Source organism: Podarcis gaigeae (genome assembly GCF_964106915.1).
Source record: "Podarcis gaigeae genome assembly, chromosome: 4".
NCBI classification, from domain to species: Eukaryota; Metazoa; Chordata; class Lepidosauria; order Squamata; family Lacertidae; genus Podarcis; species Podarcis gaigeae.
In genome coordinates, this window is record NC_139677.1 from 49,577,367 (window position 1) to 49,595,830 (window position 18,464).

An 18,464-nucleotide genomic window follows, 5' to 3' on the forward strand; every position below is an offset into this window, starting at 1 on the left:
TTCATGGGTTCCATGATCACTGCAGATGGTGACAGCAGTCACAGAATTTATTGGGAGAAAAGCAGTGACAAGCCTAGACAGCATCTTAAAAAGCAGAGACATCACCTTGCTGACAAAGGTCCATATAGTTAAAGCTATGGTTTTCCTAGTACTCGTAGTGATGTATGGAAGTGAGAGCTGGACCATAAAGAAGGCTGATTGCCGAAGAATTGATGCTTTTGAATTATGGTGCTGGAGGAGACTCTTGAGAGTCCCATGGACTGCAAGAAGATCAAACCTATCCATTCTGAAGGAAATCAGCCCTGAGTGCTCACTGGAAGGACAGATAGTGAAGCTGAGGCTCCAATACTTTGGCCACATCATGAGAAGAGAAGGCTCCCTGGAAAAGACCCTGATGCTGGGAAAGATTGAGGGCACAAGGAGAAGGGGACGACAGAGGACGAGATGGTTGGACAGTGTTCTTGAAGCTACCAACATGAGTTTGACCAAACTGCGGGAGGCAGTGGAAGACAGGAGTGCCTGGCGTGCTCTGGTCCATGGGGTCATGAAGAGTCAGACACAACTAAATGACTAAACAACAACAGGATAATAAGGAAGAAGAATAGGTCCTCAAGGATCTGGGAACCAGGCTTGTTTATGGTAAGTCACTACAAACAGTTTGCAATAGACCTGGGAACCAATGGGAAACAAACACTGCTGCTGTAAAATTGATGTAACATGGCCCAATCCAACTGGCCAACTTCAGCCTATAATCTGGCAACTGTGTTCTGTACACAGACATTTTGAACAGTTTTGGAAAAGCAGCTTCACAGATACAGCAGTGCAATAGCCCAGTCTTGATGTGACCAATGCATGAATCACTGTTTTCTGGTTGTTCTGTAAAATAAAAATAAAAATGGAGAAGTGATATCAGTGTGACTGCATGAGAGGGTGGAGGCCAGCTGCAAGGTCTGTGAAACTCATGCCAGCTAGTTCCTGCAGTCTTCGCTGAAGACAGAAACAATAGCAAGTCCAGCACAGAGAATGTACTCTATATGCTTGAAGAGGCTATCACTGTGAGGTTTCTCTGATCACATAATTTGTGTTATTTAGCGCCAACCTCAAGACAGCAAGAGTTCATGCAAAGTGCCTCACTGAAGAAGCTGAACATTACAGCACACATATATTTTTCATTTCTCAAAGTACTTATATACCATCCTCTCACAAAGTATCAGGGGAGTGTACAGGAATATAAAAACATAATGAACAATAAAAGTGGTGGAAATCCTTCTGAACAATGTGAGTCTCCAGAGTTTAAACTCAAGGGTACTGAACAATAAAATTAAGAATCCATCTATTTGCTTTGGAAGTTATGCTACTTTTCAGAAAGCAGACTTGGACACCAGACGGCATGGTAGTATTCCCCCTCATGCAGAAATTGCAGACAAGCCAAGGAGAAGATATCTGGGGGGAAACAGGTCATTAGTGAGGCTGACAACCTTCTGCTCTGCAGCAGTCTGTCAAAAGTATCCGTAATTTGGGTACAGAAGCCTCCAAACGAAGGGGTGGCCTTTCTTAGGCTTAATTGCGAAACGAATCAAATGCGCAGGAACTTCCGCAGTTACTTGACAGCGCATGAATGGTTGTCAAGCATATACTATATCCCACTAATGCATCGCAGAGTGTCATGTGCCACAGAAGTACTACGAAACCATTTATTTTTGTTTTCCATGCTCATCTATAAAGAAACTAATTGATTCCTATTAACGTTCAATTCCTCCACCAGCGTGGATAACAAAACAAAGCTTCTGAATCCTGCCCTGTGGCCAGAATTCAAAGAGTCGTGCAACCAGATCAAAAGCGTGGGCGCGTGTTGTAAAAGAGGGGATTTGGAAACGCAGCGAGGTCTAGGCACCACCTGCTGAAGCGCAGGGGAGTCAAACAACCCACTATGCAATTATGGCAAATTGAGCAAAACACCCCGCCCTTTTCCAGCTCTATAGCTCTATAATTGGATTAGAACTCCGTCGATCCTTCTATATAGGTCAGTGGGCTTGTCAATCTGACCGAAAGACATCCGTTCCGTAAGAGAAGCCTGAGGCATCAGTGTCACGGGATGAGACGAATCCTTCGGATCCTAAGTGGTTAACTTTCCTGTTAACCACTGGGCTGGCCCCGCCTCCTGCCATTGGCCTTCTTACCCTCGTGCGCATGCCCATCGTTTCGCGGACACACTGGTTGGTTTCTCCTACCTCCCCCCGTTAAGTTATACCTCCTCTATAGCTTCACGGAGCGTCTGGAGATCCTCTGAATGGCTAATATGGCTGTCGCTCAAGCTGAAGCTTCTAATGAATCTACTGAAGTAGATTTGACGGCTGTGGGTGGGAGGGTTTTTTCTCATGTTCTTATTGGACCATGCGCCTTGCCACTCAGAATGTGGCATCGCCTTCTTCCCTTATGAGCCTCCCGCGTGCGTTTTCTGAGCGGTCGCAGACCTTGTCAATTAGAGTTGGAGGCGGGGCATAGTTGGGTCGCGAGACCGGCTGGTTCATACTTCCTCTTCTGCTTTTCTCTGGAACGCGGCGGAGGGAGGAGCAGTGATGGGGGTCCCGTTGGCTCTTTGGCTGGTGTCAGCCCTTGTGGCAGGTGAGGCTCCGGGCGGCTCTGCATGGGGGGGGGGGAGGCTGGGGGGGGGGAAGAAAGGGGGTCCCCGGGGCGGGGTCCCATACAGCCCGGATCTGAAGGATGGTCTCTGCGCCAGAGATAAGGGCACCTGCGTATTGGGGGTCGTCGTGGCAAGATAGGCTGTCAGAGGGAGAATGAGGGCTGGGTCGTGTTCGTGGAACTGTGGTGGCCGTGGGTTGTTGTTTTTTATTATTATTATTATTATTATTATTATTATCACCATCATCATCATCAAACGCTTATAAAATGCTCGACATTTCCTTCTGTAGTTCTGTTAAAGATAAAGACAGCCCCTGCTCACTGGCTCACAGTCTCGTAGACATTGTACAAAAGGTGGAGGTGTGAAATGAGGAGGAAAGAGGAAAGCAAGCATTTTTTGGAGCAGCATCCTTACTGGCTAGTGGGAGGCCCACCAGGCCTCCCTTTATTTTTTTTATTGATTACATTTATATTCCACCATTCCTCCACCATTTTTTATTGATTACATTTGTATCCCACCATTCCTCCAAGGAGCTCAAGGTGGTGTGCATGATTTCCCTCCCCACACTTTTGTCCTCAGAACAACCCTGTGAGGTAGTTTAGGCTGAGAGGCAATGACTGCCCCAAGGTCACCTAGTGAGCTTTCATGGCTGAGTGGGGATTTGAACCCTGGTCTCCCAGGTCCAGCGCTCTTAACAGTCAGAAGGGGTATTTTTCTTATGGACCTTTGCTTTTTATGTTTTGTGCCTATTACCTGTGCAGTCAAAATCTTACTCCCTATAGCTTATCCAGTATACCAGACACTCCAAATGTCCCTATTTTCCAAAAGCCATCCCGGTTTCTGATCCTTCATATCTTTCCCCACTCAATTCCTCCACCCAAATTGGTAGTTTGTCTGCTGATTCTCATTTTTTAATGCCTGGAGGTCATTATGCTCATTTGTTTTGTATATAGTTTGGTCTCTGTATAAAAAAAGGAAAGGGGACAGAATGAAATCCTTGGCAGCTCCCTTTATACATAATAGTAATAGATATTTTGTTTATACCCTGCTCATCTTGGCTGGGTTGCCCCAGCCACTCTGAGCAGCTTCCAACACATATAAAAACATCAAACATTAATAGTAATCTGATCCAATATAAAAAGTTGCGGTAACTTTAAAATAGACAATTCATTTCAAACAAAGCAAGTAACATTCAGCAATCCATCAGAATCTAGTAAACAGTCAAATTAAACATCAGCAAATAATAATTAAACAGTTTACACTTATCAACCACAATAATTAGCAATCTATAACCAAGAAAAAATAACAGCAAATCAAAATGCATAAAATACCACAAAACATACCAAACCATGTAAAAGGATCAAACTGAGAAACACTCTCGTTTTTACTACAGTTAGTCTTTGTAGTTCTGCTTGTGTTTAATGTGGGGCATTTTAGTATGTGTATATTTAGAGGCATTTGTGCTGTTAGTTCCAGTCTTGGCTAGTTTGAAGAAGTCCAGTTTCTTTGCCTAGTTTGAGACATGGCTGACATCTTGTGACCTGATACTCAATAGTTTGTCTTGTTGGGACAAGCCAAGGATCTTTGGTCAGTTTATTCCTGTACTTTCAGCATCAGCCTGGTTATTTCTTCCACAACTTCCAGCTGCTGTTGGTTTTGTCGGAATTCAATGTCACTTTAGACTAGCCTTCTTGTCTGGGGAAGGAATGTCAAGACTAAAAAGCATGTGAGGGAAGTCTTCCTACTCCATGGTCAGCTGATAATATGTTGCTAGCCAGTAGCTGCTTTAAGTACTTGCTGCTTGAACTAAAATTGATCCTAATGATGTAGTAGAAAGCAGGGCCATTTACCTGTTTTCCCCTAGTAAATACCTTAGATGGTTTGTCTCACGTTTAGTGGCTGGGAAATCTGAATTAATTATTTTCCTTTTTTTATATAATAATTTTTATTAAAGATTTTACATTACAAAAAATAAAAAATGAATTAATTATTTTCCATTGACTATTCGGGTGTAATTATCTTGTAATGGGAGGTGCTGATATGAGTGTATTGTAGCAAGTCCATGTTTCTGGATTCTGCCCATATAAGTTTTTGGCAAAGCCATCCAAAATTTTGACACTTGTTGTCATAAGAAAATATATTAGGCTGCAGTCCTAAGTCCCCACCCCACACTGGTGCTTTACGGAGCAGTGGGGCTACTGCTGCATTCACAGGCCTGCATGCACAGCAGCCAGGGCATAAAGTAGGGGACAAGCAGACTACTATGCCACTTTGGAGGTGGCACAGCTATCAGGCCTTGATTGGGCCCAGTGCTGTCACATAATGGCAGTGGGTCCAGCTTTGGGTACAAGGAATTGATAGGAACTGAGTTCAACATCTGAAGGACCACAGGTTTCCCATCCCTGGGCTACCACCTTCTCCTATCCTCAATCCTTCTTCACAAAAAAATACAATTTGAGCAAAACCTTACATATAGGGTTGAGTGTAATGCTTTAAAGCAGAGGTTTTTTGAGTCCTTGGATCCCTTGATAAACTACATTCTTTCTGCGACACCCCTGTGGGACTCAGGAGTCCAGTTATATCACCCCTTGCCTGCAGAGCTGGCAGCTTCTCACCCTTTCTCCAACACTCCCTTGTGGAGTGTTCCCTCAGACTCCTCTCCCGTCTCTTTGGGAGTGCTCTGGGCGGCCGCATCTGCTGCCCCTGGTCTCTGAGCTGCCCCACCCCAAAGAGAGGTGCCTCCTCACACTGCCCCACAGGGGCCTGGGAAGCACCCCCTGGCCAGTCCCAGAGGCACCATTCGCCTGGGGAGCTTGTAGCCAGGGCTGCTGCAACAAACAGCTGTGCAGGCCTTTGGGAGGCAGAGACGCAAGAGGGCACCAGAGGAAGGGAGGGAAGAAAAGTGAGATAGAGGCCAGTGTTGCCCGTGGCACCCCTGACTATCATTCAAGGCACCCCAGGGTGCTACAGCACACTGGTTAAAAACCACTGCTTTAAAGAAACAACTCACAAAATTTATGCTAATTAGCTACATTTATTTGGAATATATATATTGGAGTATAACTATTGCACATACATGGCAAAGTGATAATATGTGTCTAAATGTCTGAACTCCAGGATTTATATCCCCCCATTCTTGACAGGCCATGGCTGGAATGAAATAGTTGCAGCTCTCAAATGTGTAGGTTCTAATTTTCACTGTAAATCAACTGTTGTGTGTGTTAATCCTGTGTGCAAGATTGGAACAAGAGAGTTAAAAGTACAGTGGCACCTTCTTCTTAAATAAAAGTGCTTGTAATGATTTTCACGTAAAAGCACATGAGCAGTGTTAGAAACTGAGATATGAAAGCTAGGAGCTAAATGGCACCTTAAACAGAGGTTATGGGCACAACAATGGAATGTCTAGGCCCATACTGAAAATACTGTATTTCTGAATCTCACAAGTTCTCTGCGAATGATTATATTTTCTCTGATTTATACACGCCACGGTTTTTTTAAAGAATCTAGTATTGAACTCCTCCTTTGCCCTATATTTAAATGACCTGATGGGTAGATAATATTTACAGATACAGTTCTGTTGTTGGAAGCTGGTGTTATAAAATGACACATGTTTACTGTCAATACCTCCTGTATTTTCGTTAAAAGTTGAATGTGGTTTAGACTAACTCCAAGGTTGATGTGGTCAGAATAAAGGGAGAAAAATATTGTAGATGACGTGTTATACCTGTTGGAGGCTTTTGTGTGGTATCAGAGAGCCAGTGTGGTGTAGTGGTTAAGAGTGGTAGACTTGTAATCTGGTAGAACCGGGTTCGCATCTCTGCTCCTCCACATGCAGCTGCTGGGTGACCTTGGGCTAGTCACACTTCTCTGAAGTCTCTCAGCCCCACTCACTTCACAGAGTGTTTATTGTGGAGGAGGAAGGGAAAGGAGAATGTTAGCTGCTTTGAGACTCCTTCAGGTAGTAATAAAGTGGGATATCAAATCCAAACTCTTCTTCATCATCATCAGTTTTTCTGCTTCCTTTTGTGGAACCTCATTATGCCTCTGGAACATGTAGGATTAGGATAAGCAACTGGAAGCTTTCAGCCAAATCTTGCTTTCTGAGAGGTGCAACCCTGTAGTTGGCTAACGTAGAAGCTAACACAATGCAGACAAACACAGAAAGCTGTCTTACACTTGGTCCATCCAGCCCAGTATTGTCTACCCCAGGTGGCAGAAGCACTCTGGATCTTTCGCAGACCCAGTACCTGAGATCTTTTTCACTGGAGGTGCCAGGGGATTGGACAAGAAAACATCTGCATTCAAAGATGAACTCTACCATTGAGCTATCCACCCTCTCCTAAAGTGGCATTTGCAGCAATATATTTTGAGTAAGAATTGAGCTGCTAACCCATTGCCCCCTCACTTCTCAGGGTAACTCTCCAGAAAAAGAAACGGCTGAGTAGGGATGTAGAGATGTAGAGATCCTATGATGGAAAGTGGGGACAGCATTTCCTTTGACTCAAACTGAGTATGTGTATCAGTTGCATTCAGTGATTGTACCAAGGCTTCCCTGCAGCCCCTGTTGGGTACCGCATATAGGGGTATCCTTATTCCTTACCTTTGTAAGAAATAGCCTGGGGAACAAGACTTCTGTTTATGATAATTAGGTACATAGCCACACCTGCATATTTAGTATGTTTCTGTCAATGTGTTCCATTGTGCCAGAAGCGGTTTAGTCATGCTGGTCACAGGACCCGGAAAGCTGTCTGTGGACAAACGCCGGCTCCTTCGACCTAAAAGTGAGATGAGCACCGCAACCCCATGGTTGCCTTTGACTGGACTTCTCTGTCCAGTGGTCCTTTACCTTTTACCATATTTAGTGCACCATACTGGCTGTTTCCTACTATCACAATCTTGTCTTCAGGAGTGTCCAATAGTTTAGTAGAGAAATAAACTGAAAAACATTAGCTGCAGTTTGAAAAGGATTTACTGTAATCAAAGACTCTGTGTTGGGGGAATTGGAATGACATGGTAGAATGAGGTTCATGTGAAGGATCCCACTTTCAGTGCTCCTCTCAAACACAAAAAGCATTTCCTGTGCTCTATAAAATATGCACAGCTGGGCAAGGACATGGGCTGGCATATTTTCCCTGTGAATGTTATTTCTATTTGCAAACAGTTTTATTTTAAATGGGGGGAAGCATTCAACAGTAGTAGCTGACACCTGTAGCCTAAAGTGATGTGGCCCATTCTACCGCCTCATTCTGCTTGTGTGCTCAGGCAAAGGCTTTCCAAAAAAGCTGAGATGCTGTTAAAGGATGTGTTTTTTTACCAGCCCTACCTTACTTTTTCAGGTATTTCTGCCAATGAGTTCAGTGTATTAAGATATCCTGAATCCATTGTTTTCCGTGAAGGAAGTTGGCCAATACCCGGCGAGCGAATTCCAGATGTGGCAGCGCTTTCCATGGGCTTCTCTATTGAGGAAGTATGCAACTCCCTATGTCTCTGTTCAGCCACATTGTTCATTGCTTTTGAAAATTGTTGAAATAGGCCTAGCCTGTGTAGTCCCTCTAGGAATCATGGGGAAGAGCATAATCTAGCTTTCTGTAGGCTTTGCTTTATATTGGGCGTATATAGCAAAACCAGGCAATGGTGGCTAGTTACCCATTATTTCAAGAATACACATGTGGCTTTTCATATATAAATATCCCAAGTGGCATAAACCCTTCATGCCTTAATGACTGCCTCCTTCCCTACACCCCATATTCATTGGGAATAACTTTTCATGTGACCCTAACTCAGTGTTTCTTGTTTTGTTGTTGCTGTTGTTGTAGTTTTAAAAAGCTAAAACATTCCTTTTTAAGAAAATATATCCAAATTATTACAGGATCTCTCTTGGCCGGGGCTAGCAGTTGGAGATCTGTTCCGGCGTCCTCGAGCTACAGTTCTAGTCACAGTGACAGGGATAGACAAACTAACGTTGCCTAAAAACGGCATATCTTACCCAGTTGAGAATGTAAGTACTGTCATGTGTAGATTCAAATGCTTATTCTGGTAGACCTAGAGACCTGACTATATTTGGAGGGGAGAGGGTCCTTGTTAACAAATCCCTGCTTTTCCAGTGTCTTGTTCTGTGTACATTTCCGCTGGGGTTAGTTACCCTTCTTGCAATTTTCCATATGCCGCAGCCAGACATTGCTTACTAGTCCTTTATGTATTGCCCTAGGCGGTTCCTTTTAGCTTGGATGGTGTTGCGAATGCAATTCACACCTTATTTTCTGAAGAAACCCCTGTCGTGGTACAGCTAGCTCCTAGTGAAGAGGTAAGTGCCTGTCTCTTTCTGAAAGCCCATGAAATTATTTAATAATGCCATACTCATGCTTCCAAGGATAACCTTGTGCAAAAACTTTTCATTTTGGGAAAACAGTTGTGTTCAATAAATGTCCTTTTCTCAGGTGAATGTTGTTTTACCCTCATAATGCACGATGGTTGTTCTTTCAGAGAGTGTATATGGTGGGAAAGGCCAACTCTGTATTTGAGGATCTTTCTGTCACACTGCGGCAGCTTCGGAACAGATTGTTCCAGGAAAATTCCATCCTAGCTTCCCTTCCGCTCAACTCACTGAGCAGAAACAATGAGGTAAGGCATAGCTAGAAATTAGACACAACTTTTTCCATTTTATATTATGCCACTCTTTCACATTTAAGGAACACAACCTAGTTTTCCAGGGGGATGGTGGTGGTGCATATGTTTCAGTTATTTGCTTAATACAACTTTAAGCACATATATGTACAGTCATACCTTTGAAGTTGAATGGAATCCATTCTGGAAGTCCGTTTGACTTCCAAAACGTTCAGAAACCAAAGCTCCTTCAGCCAATTGGAAGCAGCATGGGGCGTTTGGCTTCCAAAAACCGTTCGAAAACTGGAACACTCACTTCCGGGTTTCAATTGTTCAGGAGTCGATTTCTCTGGGAGCAAAAGTGTTTGAGATCCAAGGTATGACTGTACTCTGTCTAGCTGCATGATGACCAATGGATAGCTAATTCCTCTGCTTACCCACTAATGCATAGGGATGTATCTAATTACATCCTTTCAGTGACAGAAGGCTCATTGATCCAGCAGAGGCTTCCAAGACAGAAGGTGGATGAAGATGATCCCCTTCCCTTGCCATTGACATCAGTCTGCATCTCCTCCCACAGTTCTGAAGCCCCCAAGCCCTTTAGATTAGATTTGGGGTGGGGTACAAAGTACTAAAGCACAAGTCTGCAGTCCTGTCTGTGTGCTCCGCACTGATTTTTGAGCCTTGTCTGAGCATGGCTGAGGTTAATTTGTCACGCTTGTACATTTAGTGCCTAAATAAAAATAATAAACAGTAATAATCAGTAAGCAGAAATATGCAAGTGATCCTGACTTCTGCCATCCCTGCTAATAGTGTAACTTCTGAATTAGAACTCTTCAGCATAGATGCAACATATTCAGATTCTGTTCAAAGAAACTTAAGATTATTGTTTCCTTAGGTTGACCTGCTCTTCCTGTCAGAATTGCAGGTTTTGCATGATATCACAAGCTTGGTAAGTAAACAAATACTGAATTCTGCTATGGGGTTGGCAGCAGTTGATCTGTTATCAGAAGTTAGGCAAATAATCTTCCGTTTTGCCCCAGCCACAGTGGGAGCTGCCACCATATAACTTTTCCAGTCATGGACTCTTCAGCTGGCTGAGGAATTCTTAAACTGAGAAGAAATGTATGCAGTTGCAGAGGAAGCAGTCCTTCCCCACAAATTAGCAGAATAGGAGAGAGATCTTGGTCAGGCTTCCTTGTCTGTGGGGATACACTATTGCTAGCACATAGATCTGGTCCTTAAAAGATTGCACTAGCTGCCCATTTCCTAGTGGTAAAGTTCAAGGGTTCTTGTATTAACTTACAAGGCATATGACAACTTGGGGCCAGGGTACTTTCTGTTTTTGCCCATTCGGAGAGGTCTTTAGGGGAGTCACTGTTAGTATTCCTCGCATGGTTTGAACACAGGTCTTGCATCCACTCGGAGCAATGCATTAGTAATGTTGGCCCAATGCTGTGGAACTCCTTCCTTAGCTGAGGCAGGCCCCTTCCCTGTTCAGCTGGGAAGGGTGTTGCCAGCTGCTGCACCCCTTGCCTTTAGAAGCCTTGCGAGTTGATGCAGGAGACGGGCTGTGAGCAACATCACGGGAAGAGTGTTTCGAGGACCAAATTGCAACTGTTAAGCTCCCTTGTTATTTTTGCTGCTGCCATGAAGTGTACTTTTGCTACTGTAATTAGTTATATTTATAGTCCTGAAATGTTGTTTTCTGTATATTATATATGATGCTGTGTTTTTTATTTTCTTATTATGAAATTGTTTAAGCACTGTTTGATTTTTGAAATGCATTCCTGTTTTCTGTTGTAAGCTGCTTTGAGCATCATTTATGTGTATGCAAAAACGACATGCCAGTCAGAGAATGCAGTGCCTCGTGAAGATCTTTATATTTCAGCAGGCATTTTAAGCGTGTTTTCTGATTTTATGGCTAGCGTTAACTAACTTTTTATGTATTGCATCTTTTTAACTTTACAGTATATGCTTGGAAAGTATGGTATTAAGTGATATATAAATTGTGAAGATAAATAAAGTAGGGTGGCATAAACATGCAACCATTTAAAATGGAAAATACCCACTTTTCACTGGCATTCTTTTTTTATGTCCCCACCCTCCACTTCTTCAAAAGCTATCCAGGCACAAACATCTGGCCAAAGATCATTCACCAGATCTATATTCTCTAGAGCTCTCTGGGTTGGAAGAAATTGGCAAACGTTATGGGGAAGATTCACAACAATTCAAGGATGCCTCTCAGATTCTTGCAGACTCCTTACAAAAGGTAACATGAGCAGAGACCCTCTTTTATATATTTAATGCCAAATATGTTAGCATAAGCCCAAAGAACACCTGCTTTTATCTGCAAACTAGCACAGTGCTGCTGCTTTGAATAAAACGTTATGCAGTACATCACTGCTGACCCTTATTTGATTCTTTTAAAATGAAAGTGTCTTAGATGAATGGACAGTTGATGGCCAGATCAAAATCTGTAGCCCTGGTCGGTCTTAAGCATTTGGAAGTGACTATAAGAGAAATAAGTGGTACTGGAAAATTAGGTTAACTGTTGACAGAGCAATCTGTTCAAGGGATTCCTTGCAAATTAGCAAAGGTAGACATCAGGTGTTAGCTTTTCATTCCTCTTCTGAGTAGCTGGTCCACACCATAACATTGAAATACCAAGAGCCGTTCCAGAAATCCAGCAAGAAATAATGCTAAAACATTGCACTAGAGTACCTTGAAACGAGCAATTTTGAAAATGAAACTAGGACTGTTATCCAAATAAACCCTTTAGGAATGCTACTATTGGAAGCATATTCAGCCTACCAGAAAAATACCACTGAAATGTTCCAAAATCATATATTCAAGTGATGCCAGAAGCTTTTGTGTACCCACATGCAAAAGTTATATCCAGTCCTCCAGTTGGTGAATTGAAAAGAAATCCATTGGCCTGGGTATAGCATCTTTTTAAGTCTTGATAGGCAGTGCCTGAATATTCCCAGTAATAATTATTGGATACTTGCCAGTAAATAGTTTCAGGATAGCAGCTTTGGCCTTGTAGTTTAATATAATTAATGATAAATTTCTGGTAGTAGACCATTCTACTTTAAGTCACTAAGTTAAATCTAGAAGCAACCTAAGAGGTGTCTACGCTTCTTCCTATTCGGTGACTATTAAAATGGTACTCCTCCTGTCTCATGAACTGTTCATCTAACTCTGATGGTGACTTGTGTCTTAAAACATGTTTTCAGTTTGCAGACGAGATGTACAACCTCTATGGTGGGAATGCAGTGGTTGAGGTAGTGACCGTGAAGACATTTGACACGCCCTTTGTGAGGAAGTCCCGATCCATTCTGCAGTCTACACAGGTTGTACAAACGCTTAATAGATTCCTAAGAGAATGCACTAGCTCGATCCTGAATAGTTTCTTGGGAATCTCATAAATTTCACTGGAGCTCCTAAGCAACTCACTTAGAATGCAGCCTATCAGTTATAAGCTGCCTGCACTATGCCTTGTTCTCTGTTATCTCGACTGTACAGTACATAATTCTAAGAACAAAACTGTAGTCATTTTAAAAACCTTTGCGAATGTCTCGGCCTTAAGCTAATATAAAGAGTAAGCAACTTTCCCAAGAGACTACCGTATCACTTTTATAGCATAATGCTGCACAACTGTGGACATGGTAGGTTTTATACTATTGTAAATGGACATGACTTGCTTGCTTTTCTGAAGTGGCCTTCAGAATGTGAAAAACATGAGCCGGCTGTCTACACCTATACCTGTGTTTGTCAAACTTGGGTCTCCAGCTGTTGTTGGACTACAACTCCCATCATCCCTAGTTAGCAGGACCAGTAGTCAGGGATGATGGGAGTTGTTGTCCAACAACAGCTGGAGACCCAAGTCTGAGAAACAGTGATCTAAACTTTGAGAGAGAGAAATTTGGAGAAATACTTTGGGTCCAGTTTTGACTCTGAAATGTTGCCATTGTATTTCCAAATTACTCACATGCCTTCTATTTTAAAGACAGCCACAAGCCTGAGAATACTAGTGAACCATGTACTGTATAAACTTCCAGAGCTGTTATGTTGTCCATTGTTAAGTGGAAGATGCAAGTGTCCCTGGTCCACTGGCAAGGACTCTCAGAAGCCTCCTACAGACTTCTTCAAACCGCAGTTAAAAAGCAGTTTATCTGGTTTGTTTCTTCCTTTAGTGATACCATAGTACAAATGTGAAGTCTCTGTCTCCTAGTAGTGAGAAAAATGGAAGCTGGTAATATTTATGGGCAGCTGGTGGTGAAAACACAGGTGCTCGATCGGTTATTTGCAAGTAACTCCATACAGTAGAAACTGCTTTGTCTTTCAACGATTTATCCAAAATATTCCCCGTGTTTCTTTCAGGCAGGTGTAATCAGGATGGTGCTAGATTACCACTCCTCTCTCATTTTTTAACAATACTTTGTTTCTCTTTTCATAGCCCAAAGATGAAAATCCATATAATTTAGGATATGAATACAACTTTAACTATGCTGTGGTCTTCAACATAGTCTTCTGGATGATGATAGCCCTTACCATAGCTGTGATAGTCATCTCCTACAACCTCTGGAATATGGATCCAGGCTACGACAGCATCATTTATAGGATGACGAACCAGAAGATTAGGATGGATTAAGGTTTAGAGTCAGGTTTTAAAGGAGTAAGGCTTTTCCAGGGCTTTGGCCCGGTTCAGTATGGACTTTCTTGGTTTTCTTCAGCAGTGCAATGTGGAGTATCCCCTTGTGTTTTCCTTTAAGATATATTTAAAAGGTTAGCAGTGGGCATAGTCAGCTTGCAGAGCTGAAGCTGTACACTGCTGTTAAATCATGAGCAATTGCCTATTGACACTATGTGAAAATGATTCCATTTTGTGGCTGTGCAATATGCATTGAGTTCTAAATATGCTCCTCTGTACTGTTGTGACTAAATGTGTGAAATGACTGCACTGAACATATGCTAGTAAGTTGCTTTGTTTAAATTCTTTGCACTGGTGATTTAGGATGTTACCTTGAGACTCTGTTGTAGATTATGAATTAAATTTGTTGTGAATGTAAATACTTTAAATTGCCGTCTTTAGAGATCTAGTCCTGTTTACAGTGGAACTTCTATTCTGCCGCTCCTGCTTTGTGTGTACAACTTGTAAGCCACCCTACAAATTTTGTTCAGATTGAACATTTGTTTAAAAATGTACAGGAGTTTGAACAAGGAAGAAAATACATGTGACTATAACAGAAAACATTAGAATTTGCAGAATCTTGTAATTAAATGTCATGGATTGTGTCAGAGGTTGAAAGCAAGGGTTGGTTTAGTGCAACTGCAATGACTGCAAATATGTAAATACAGCCTATTCTTATATTGGGAACAAAAACAATACAGCAGCTCATCACATAACAGTAGAAACATAAGCAATATGCAAACAATAAAGCAATGCTGCCATTCACTAACTACTAGATTAATATAAAAACTCCACACTGCCACCCTTCTTCCTAATCCCCCGCCCCCCCCCCCCAAAAAGCATTCACATTGGCCTGGTGCTTTTTATCCCTCTTAACCTCCTGAATTAACCACCAGTGCGAGACAGAGTGGAGAGGTGTGATTTTTGTGGCCGCCCTTGGTGCGGGCCAACCTACTGGCTGTAAATCAGTGGGGAGGGGGTCCAGGATCTTCTGGGTTGGTCCTCCGATCAAGGAGAGCAGCTTTAAATTGATTTATTACAGTCACAGACCAGAAATGCAGACATATACAGCAATAGAGAACATGTAAATATAAATAAATTTAAACTCTATAAGCTAGAACACAATAAATAATAGATATAAAACAATTGAAATATGTAGGTTAAAACCTTAACCGCCAATTTAAAATATGTGTGTTAAGACATTGGCCATTAAATTCATTCAGAGCTTGTCTCCTTAATTTTATAGCAGCAGCACAGAATTTAGCCACTTTCCTCTATTAGATATTTGAAGTAGTGGTCATCAGATCTGCTTGGGATTCGCTGCATGATTGGAGTGATATAGAACATATATCCCTATAATAATGACAGTATTGTAGGACAAGAGTAACAGCTTCAACTTCCTTCAAACCACATGGGCATATTCTCTCTGAATATGTTTTACCTTCAAATCAGCCTGCAGTAATGCAGATGGTAGGACATTGAACCTGGCAAGGGTAAACGCTCATCTAAAGTTGGGTTTTTCTAGCTTGGATAAATACCTCGCTGGAGTAAACCCCCTCCCATTACCTTTAATTTCTGGATACCTGATCATCTCATGCACATGGCATTGCAAAACAGCATCCAAGATTCATTGCTTAATTGTGGATTTCGTCTTTGCAAACCCTTGGCTTCTCAGTTTCTCTTGCAGTGAGGATTTCACTTTTGTTTGGCATGTAACTATTAAAGTTAAGAGTGCCAGACCTACCAGGAAGAAAATCAGTTTTAACCAATAATGGATCTTCAAAATGAATATCTGGGACCTAACTGGAATTTGCCCGACCTCCAGGTGAACTGCTACGTTGGGCACACAGGATGAAATCCCCAGCAAAGAGCAATAAAATTTAGTTTGTAAAATTTCAAAAGGAGCAGTGTTTTTATAATTGCACACCTGGGAACCATATATCAGTTGTGAAACAAATACCTGGGTGGCAGCAGGAAGGGGGAGAGCAAAGCAAAAGCCGAGCAGAAAGGTGGTCAAAGTTGTTGTAGCTGCTGCGCTGCTCTTATGCTGGTGGTGGTGGTGGTGGCAGCGCTTTTTTTTTTTAAGGGTGCCAACAGAGTACACCATTCATTAGCACAAATAAGAAAAACATATAATTAATATAAATGAGAAGAATGTAACATATTTTTTTAAAGCGACAAAAAACTGTCATGCATAAAAACACCAGATACACGAGATCTAGGTGGTCTCTCGAGAGCATGTTTTGCCACCTGGGTGTGGTGGAGAGTTCTACATTATAGGACAGTTGTGTTTGAAGTAGCATGGCTTGCTGTTGAAGATTTCTTCCAACTGAAGACTTCTCACAACCTCAAATACTACACTAGTGTCAAGTAGTGTATATTATGGGTGTATAGCTGTTTGTATTAGTAGATTGCTTCTCCATGCTTCTCCAACTTGCTGAGCAAGCTTTTGCTCAAGCTGTGTTCTCTTCTTCCATCTGCTCCCAAGCCTGCAGCCCCTTTCAAAGGTGACCTTTACACTTCTGACTCTTTTTCCCCCAACTGCGGTTTTCCCCCCTCCTCCAGTTTTGTTTCCTTTGTTGTTCAGCCTCTTCTTCCTTCCTTCCTTCGCTTCACCTTTTCCAGCTGCAGAGCTCTGCAAATGACCTTCTTTTTTTGGTGACTGGCTTCAAGTTCTTCCAACTTCTTAACTTTGTCCTCTACCAGTTTTTTCTCAAGCACCTTGCCAGCGGGGCACTGAGAAGATACAGCCCTTTTCCTTTTGCAATGAGAAGTCATCTTCTGAGTGCTGTCGATCTTGCTTATAAATGCTTTTTCATTGCCCGGCTTTATCCTTTCCCCCAGTGATTCTTCTGCAGTTGTATTTTTGGCACCAACTAGGTTCACTATCAGAGCTGCTGTTGAAAATATTGATGGCTTCTTCAAGAATTTCAGCCACACAAAGTCTGTGTTGGTCACATCTTGCAACAGGTTTCTTCACGGCAGCTTCTTCCAGTCTCTGTCAGGGCAGAGTCTTCAACATGTACACTGTAATGTGTTAAGTGGCCTGTGTCTTCCAGCCCAATTGAGGTTAAACATAATAGGTGTGTGTTCCCAGATTACATTAACTAGCTGCTTGAATTCCATTTTTAGAATTGAAATTAGATGTATAATTGCAAAAACGATATATGAAGAATACTTTACTTCCAGTTTTAGTGCAATCTTTCCATCTCTAGCAGTAGACATAAATGTTTTCTGCTTTAGAGTACTTATTCTTTATATACAAAGATTCTGTATGAAACTTTTACTTTCTAACTTAAGTGTCCTCCAGTCTAAAAAACCTGCTATAATGGTTACCAGGTGCATAAGCCACTTGATATAAGTTAAAAGATTGATCAGTCCTGTTGCAGATCAGCAGATCTATTACTAGATCAAGCATGTTTTTCAATCCTAAAACTAACAAATCAGTCCTAAAATAAAATCTAAAATTAAAACTACCTAGTACTGTAATGTAAAATGAAAACTGCACAGAGTTAGACATATCTAAATCCATTAGCATGCTTGTGCCCTTTATCAACTGTTAACTGATTCAAGTTTTGTTCGATTCTGGAGCCTGTATTTATTAACTGGGCTCCAGTAATTCATAGTGTGGGACAACATAAGGCTTTTGACTCACAATCGGAGTAAGTTATCCACTGGAACAAATTGGACAAGTTCATCACTATCAAACTATTCCATTCTATTTTTACTGGCATTGAGTAATTTTACTGGATTTTGTGGTTTATAGCTGTGATATATGCAAAAGCCTTTTGAAAATGCAGGTGATTTTACCGAGACAGCTGAGAGAAGGCCATCTTTGTACCTAGTCCTACCTGAGATATCAAATAGGACATGATCCTAACAAATAATGCCATGTTATACAGTTGTATCAGTGTGGCAGTTCATTGTTATGTATGTTGAAGCGACCAAACCTTGGATTTGGATGAATTTTTGAGAGTCTATCATCAGCCTTCTAAACCACATCCCTCTAACAGATAATGAAACAGGTATTGAAGCACATTCTCTCCCCTAAATGGATCATGTGTGCATTAGAGGACAATGTTTCCCCCCCCCTAATTTATATGGAATAAATGTTTGTGCTTGTCAAGATTTGTGTTATTCTAATGGCTTATTACTTAAGCACCTGAATTTTCTTCATATTACCGTTCCTCTGCCTTTATATGCAGGCAGTTTCAGCGAGGGTGCTCACTCCTGCTCTCCTGTTTAACATACTAACTCATGCAAGTCCTATATCGGCCATTCAAATGTAATCCTAAATTTCTGAACAGAGAAAGACCCTACGCTAGCTCCTTTAAACTTGAGAAAAGCCAGCAGTTACACCAGAGGTATTCAGCTTATCTGAATGCTTTTCTGAAATAACCCATGGTGGTTTTCATGTTCCTGCAAAGCTACTGATCCCCTGCCTAGGAATTTGGTTAATGCAAGTCCAAGACTCAAGATTTAAATTCTTTCAAGTTTACCAGGTTCAGTTGCTGTGAAAAG

General features: G+C 41.8%; 1 protein-coding gene across 1 annotated transcript; it reads left to right on the forward strand.

Moving 5' to 3' along the window:
- Nucleotides 1-2,469: 2,469 nt before the first annotated feature.
- ATP6AP2 (ATPase H+ transporting accessory protein 2) lies at nucleotides 2,470-18,069 on the forward strand. Its single transcript, XM_083734519.1, has 9 exons — nucleotides 2,470-2,625; nucleotides 7,981-8,111; nucleotides 8,514-8,642; nucleotides 8,853-8,948; nucleotides 9,128-9,265; nucleotides 10,146-10,199; nucleotides 11,370-11,519; nucleotides 12,487-12,603; nucleotides 13,710-18,069. The coding sequence occupies exons 1-9, from the start codon at nucleotides 2,580-2,582 to the stop codon at nucleotides 13,902-13,904; spliced, it is 1,056 nt and encodes a 351-aa protein (XP_083590645.1). The 5' UTR covers nucleotides 2,470-2,579; the 3' UTR covers nucleotides 13,905-18,069.
- The last annotated feature ends 395 nt before the right edge of the window (nucleotides 18,070-18,464 follow it).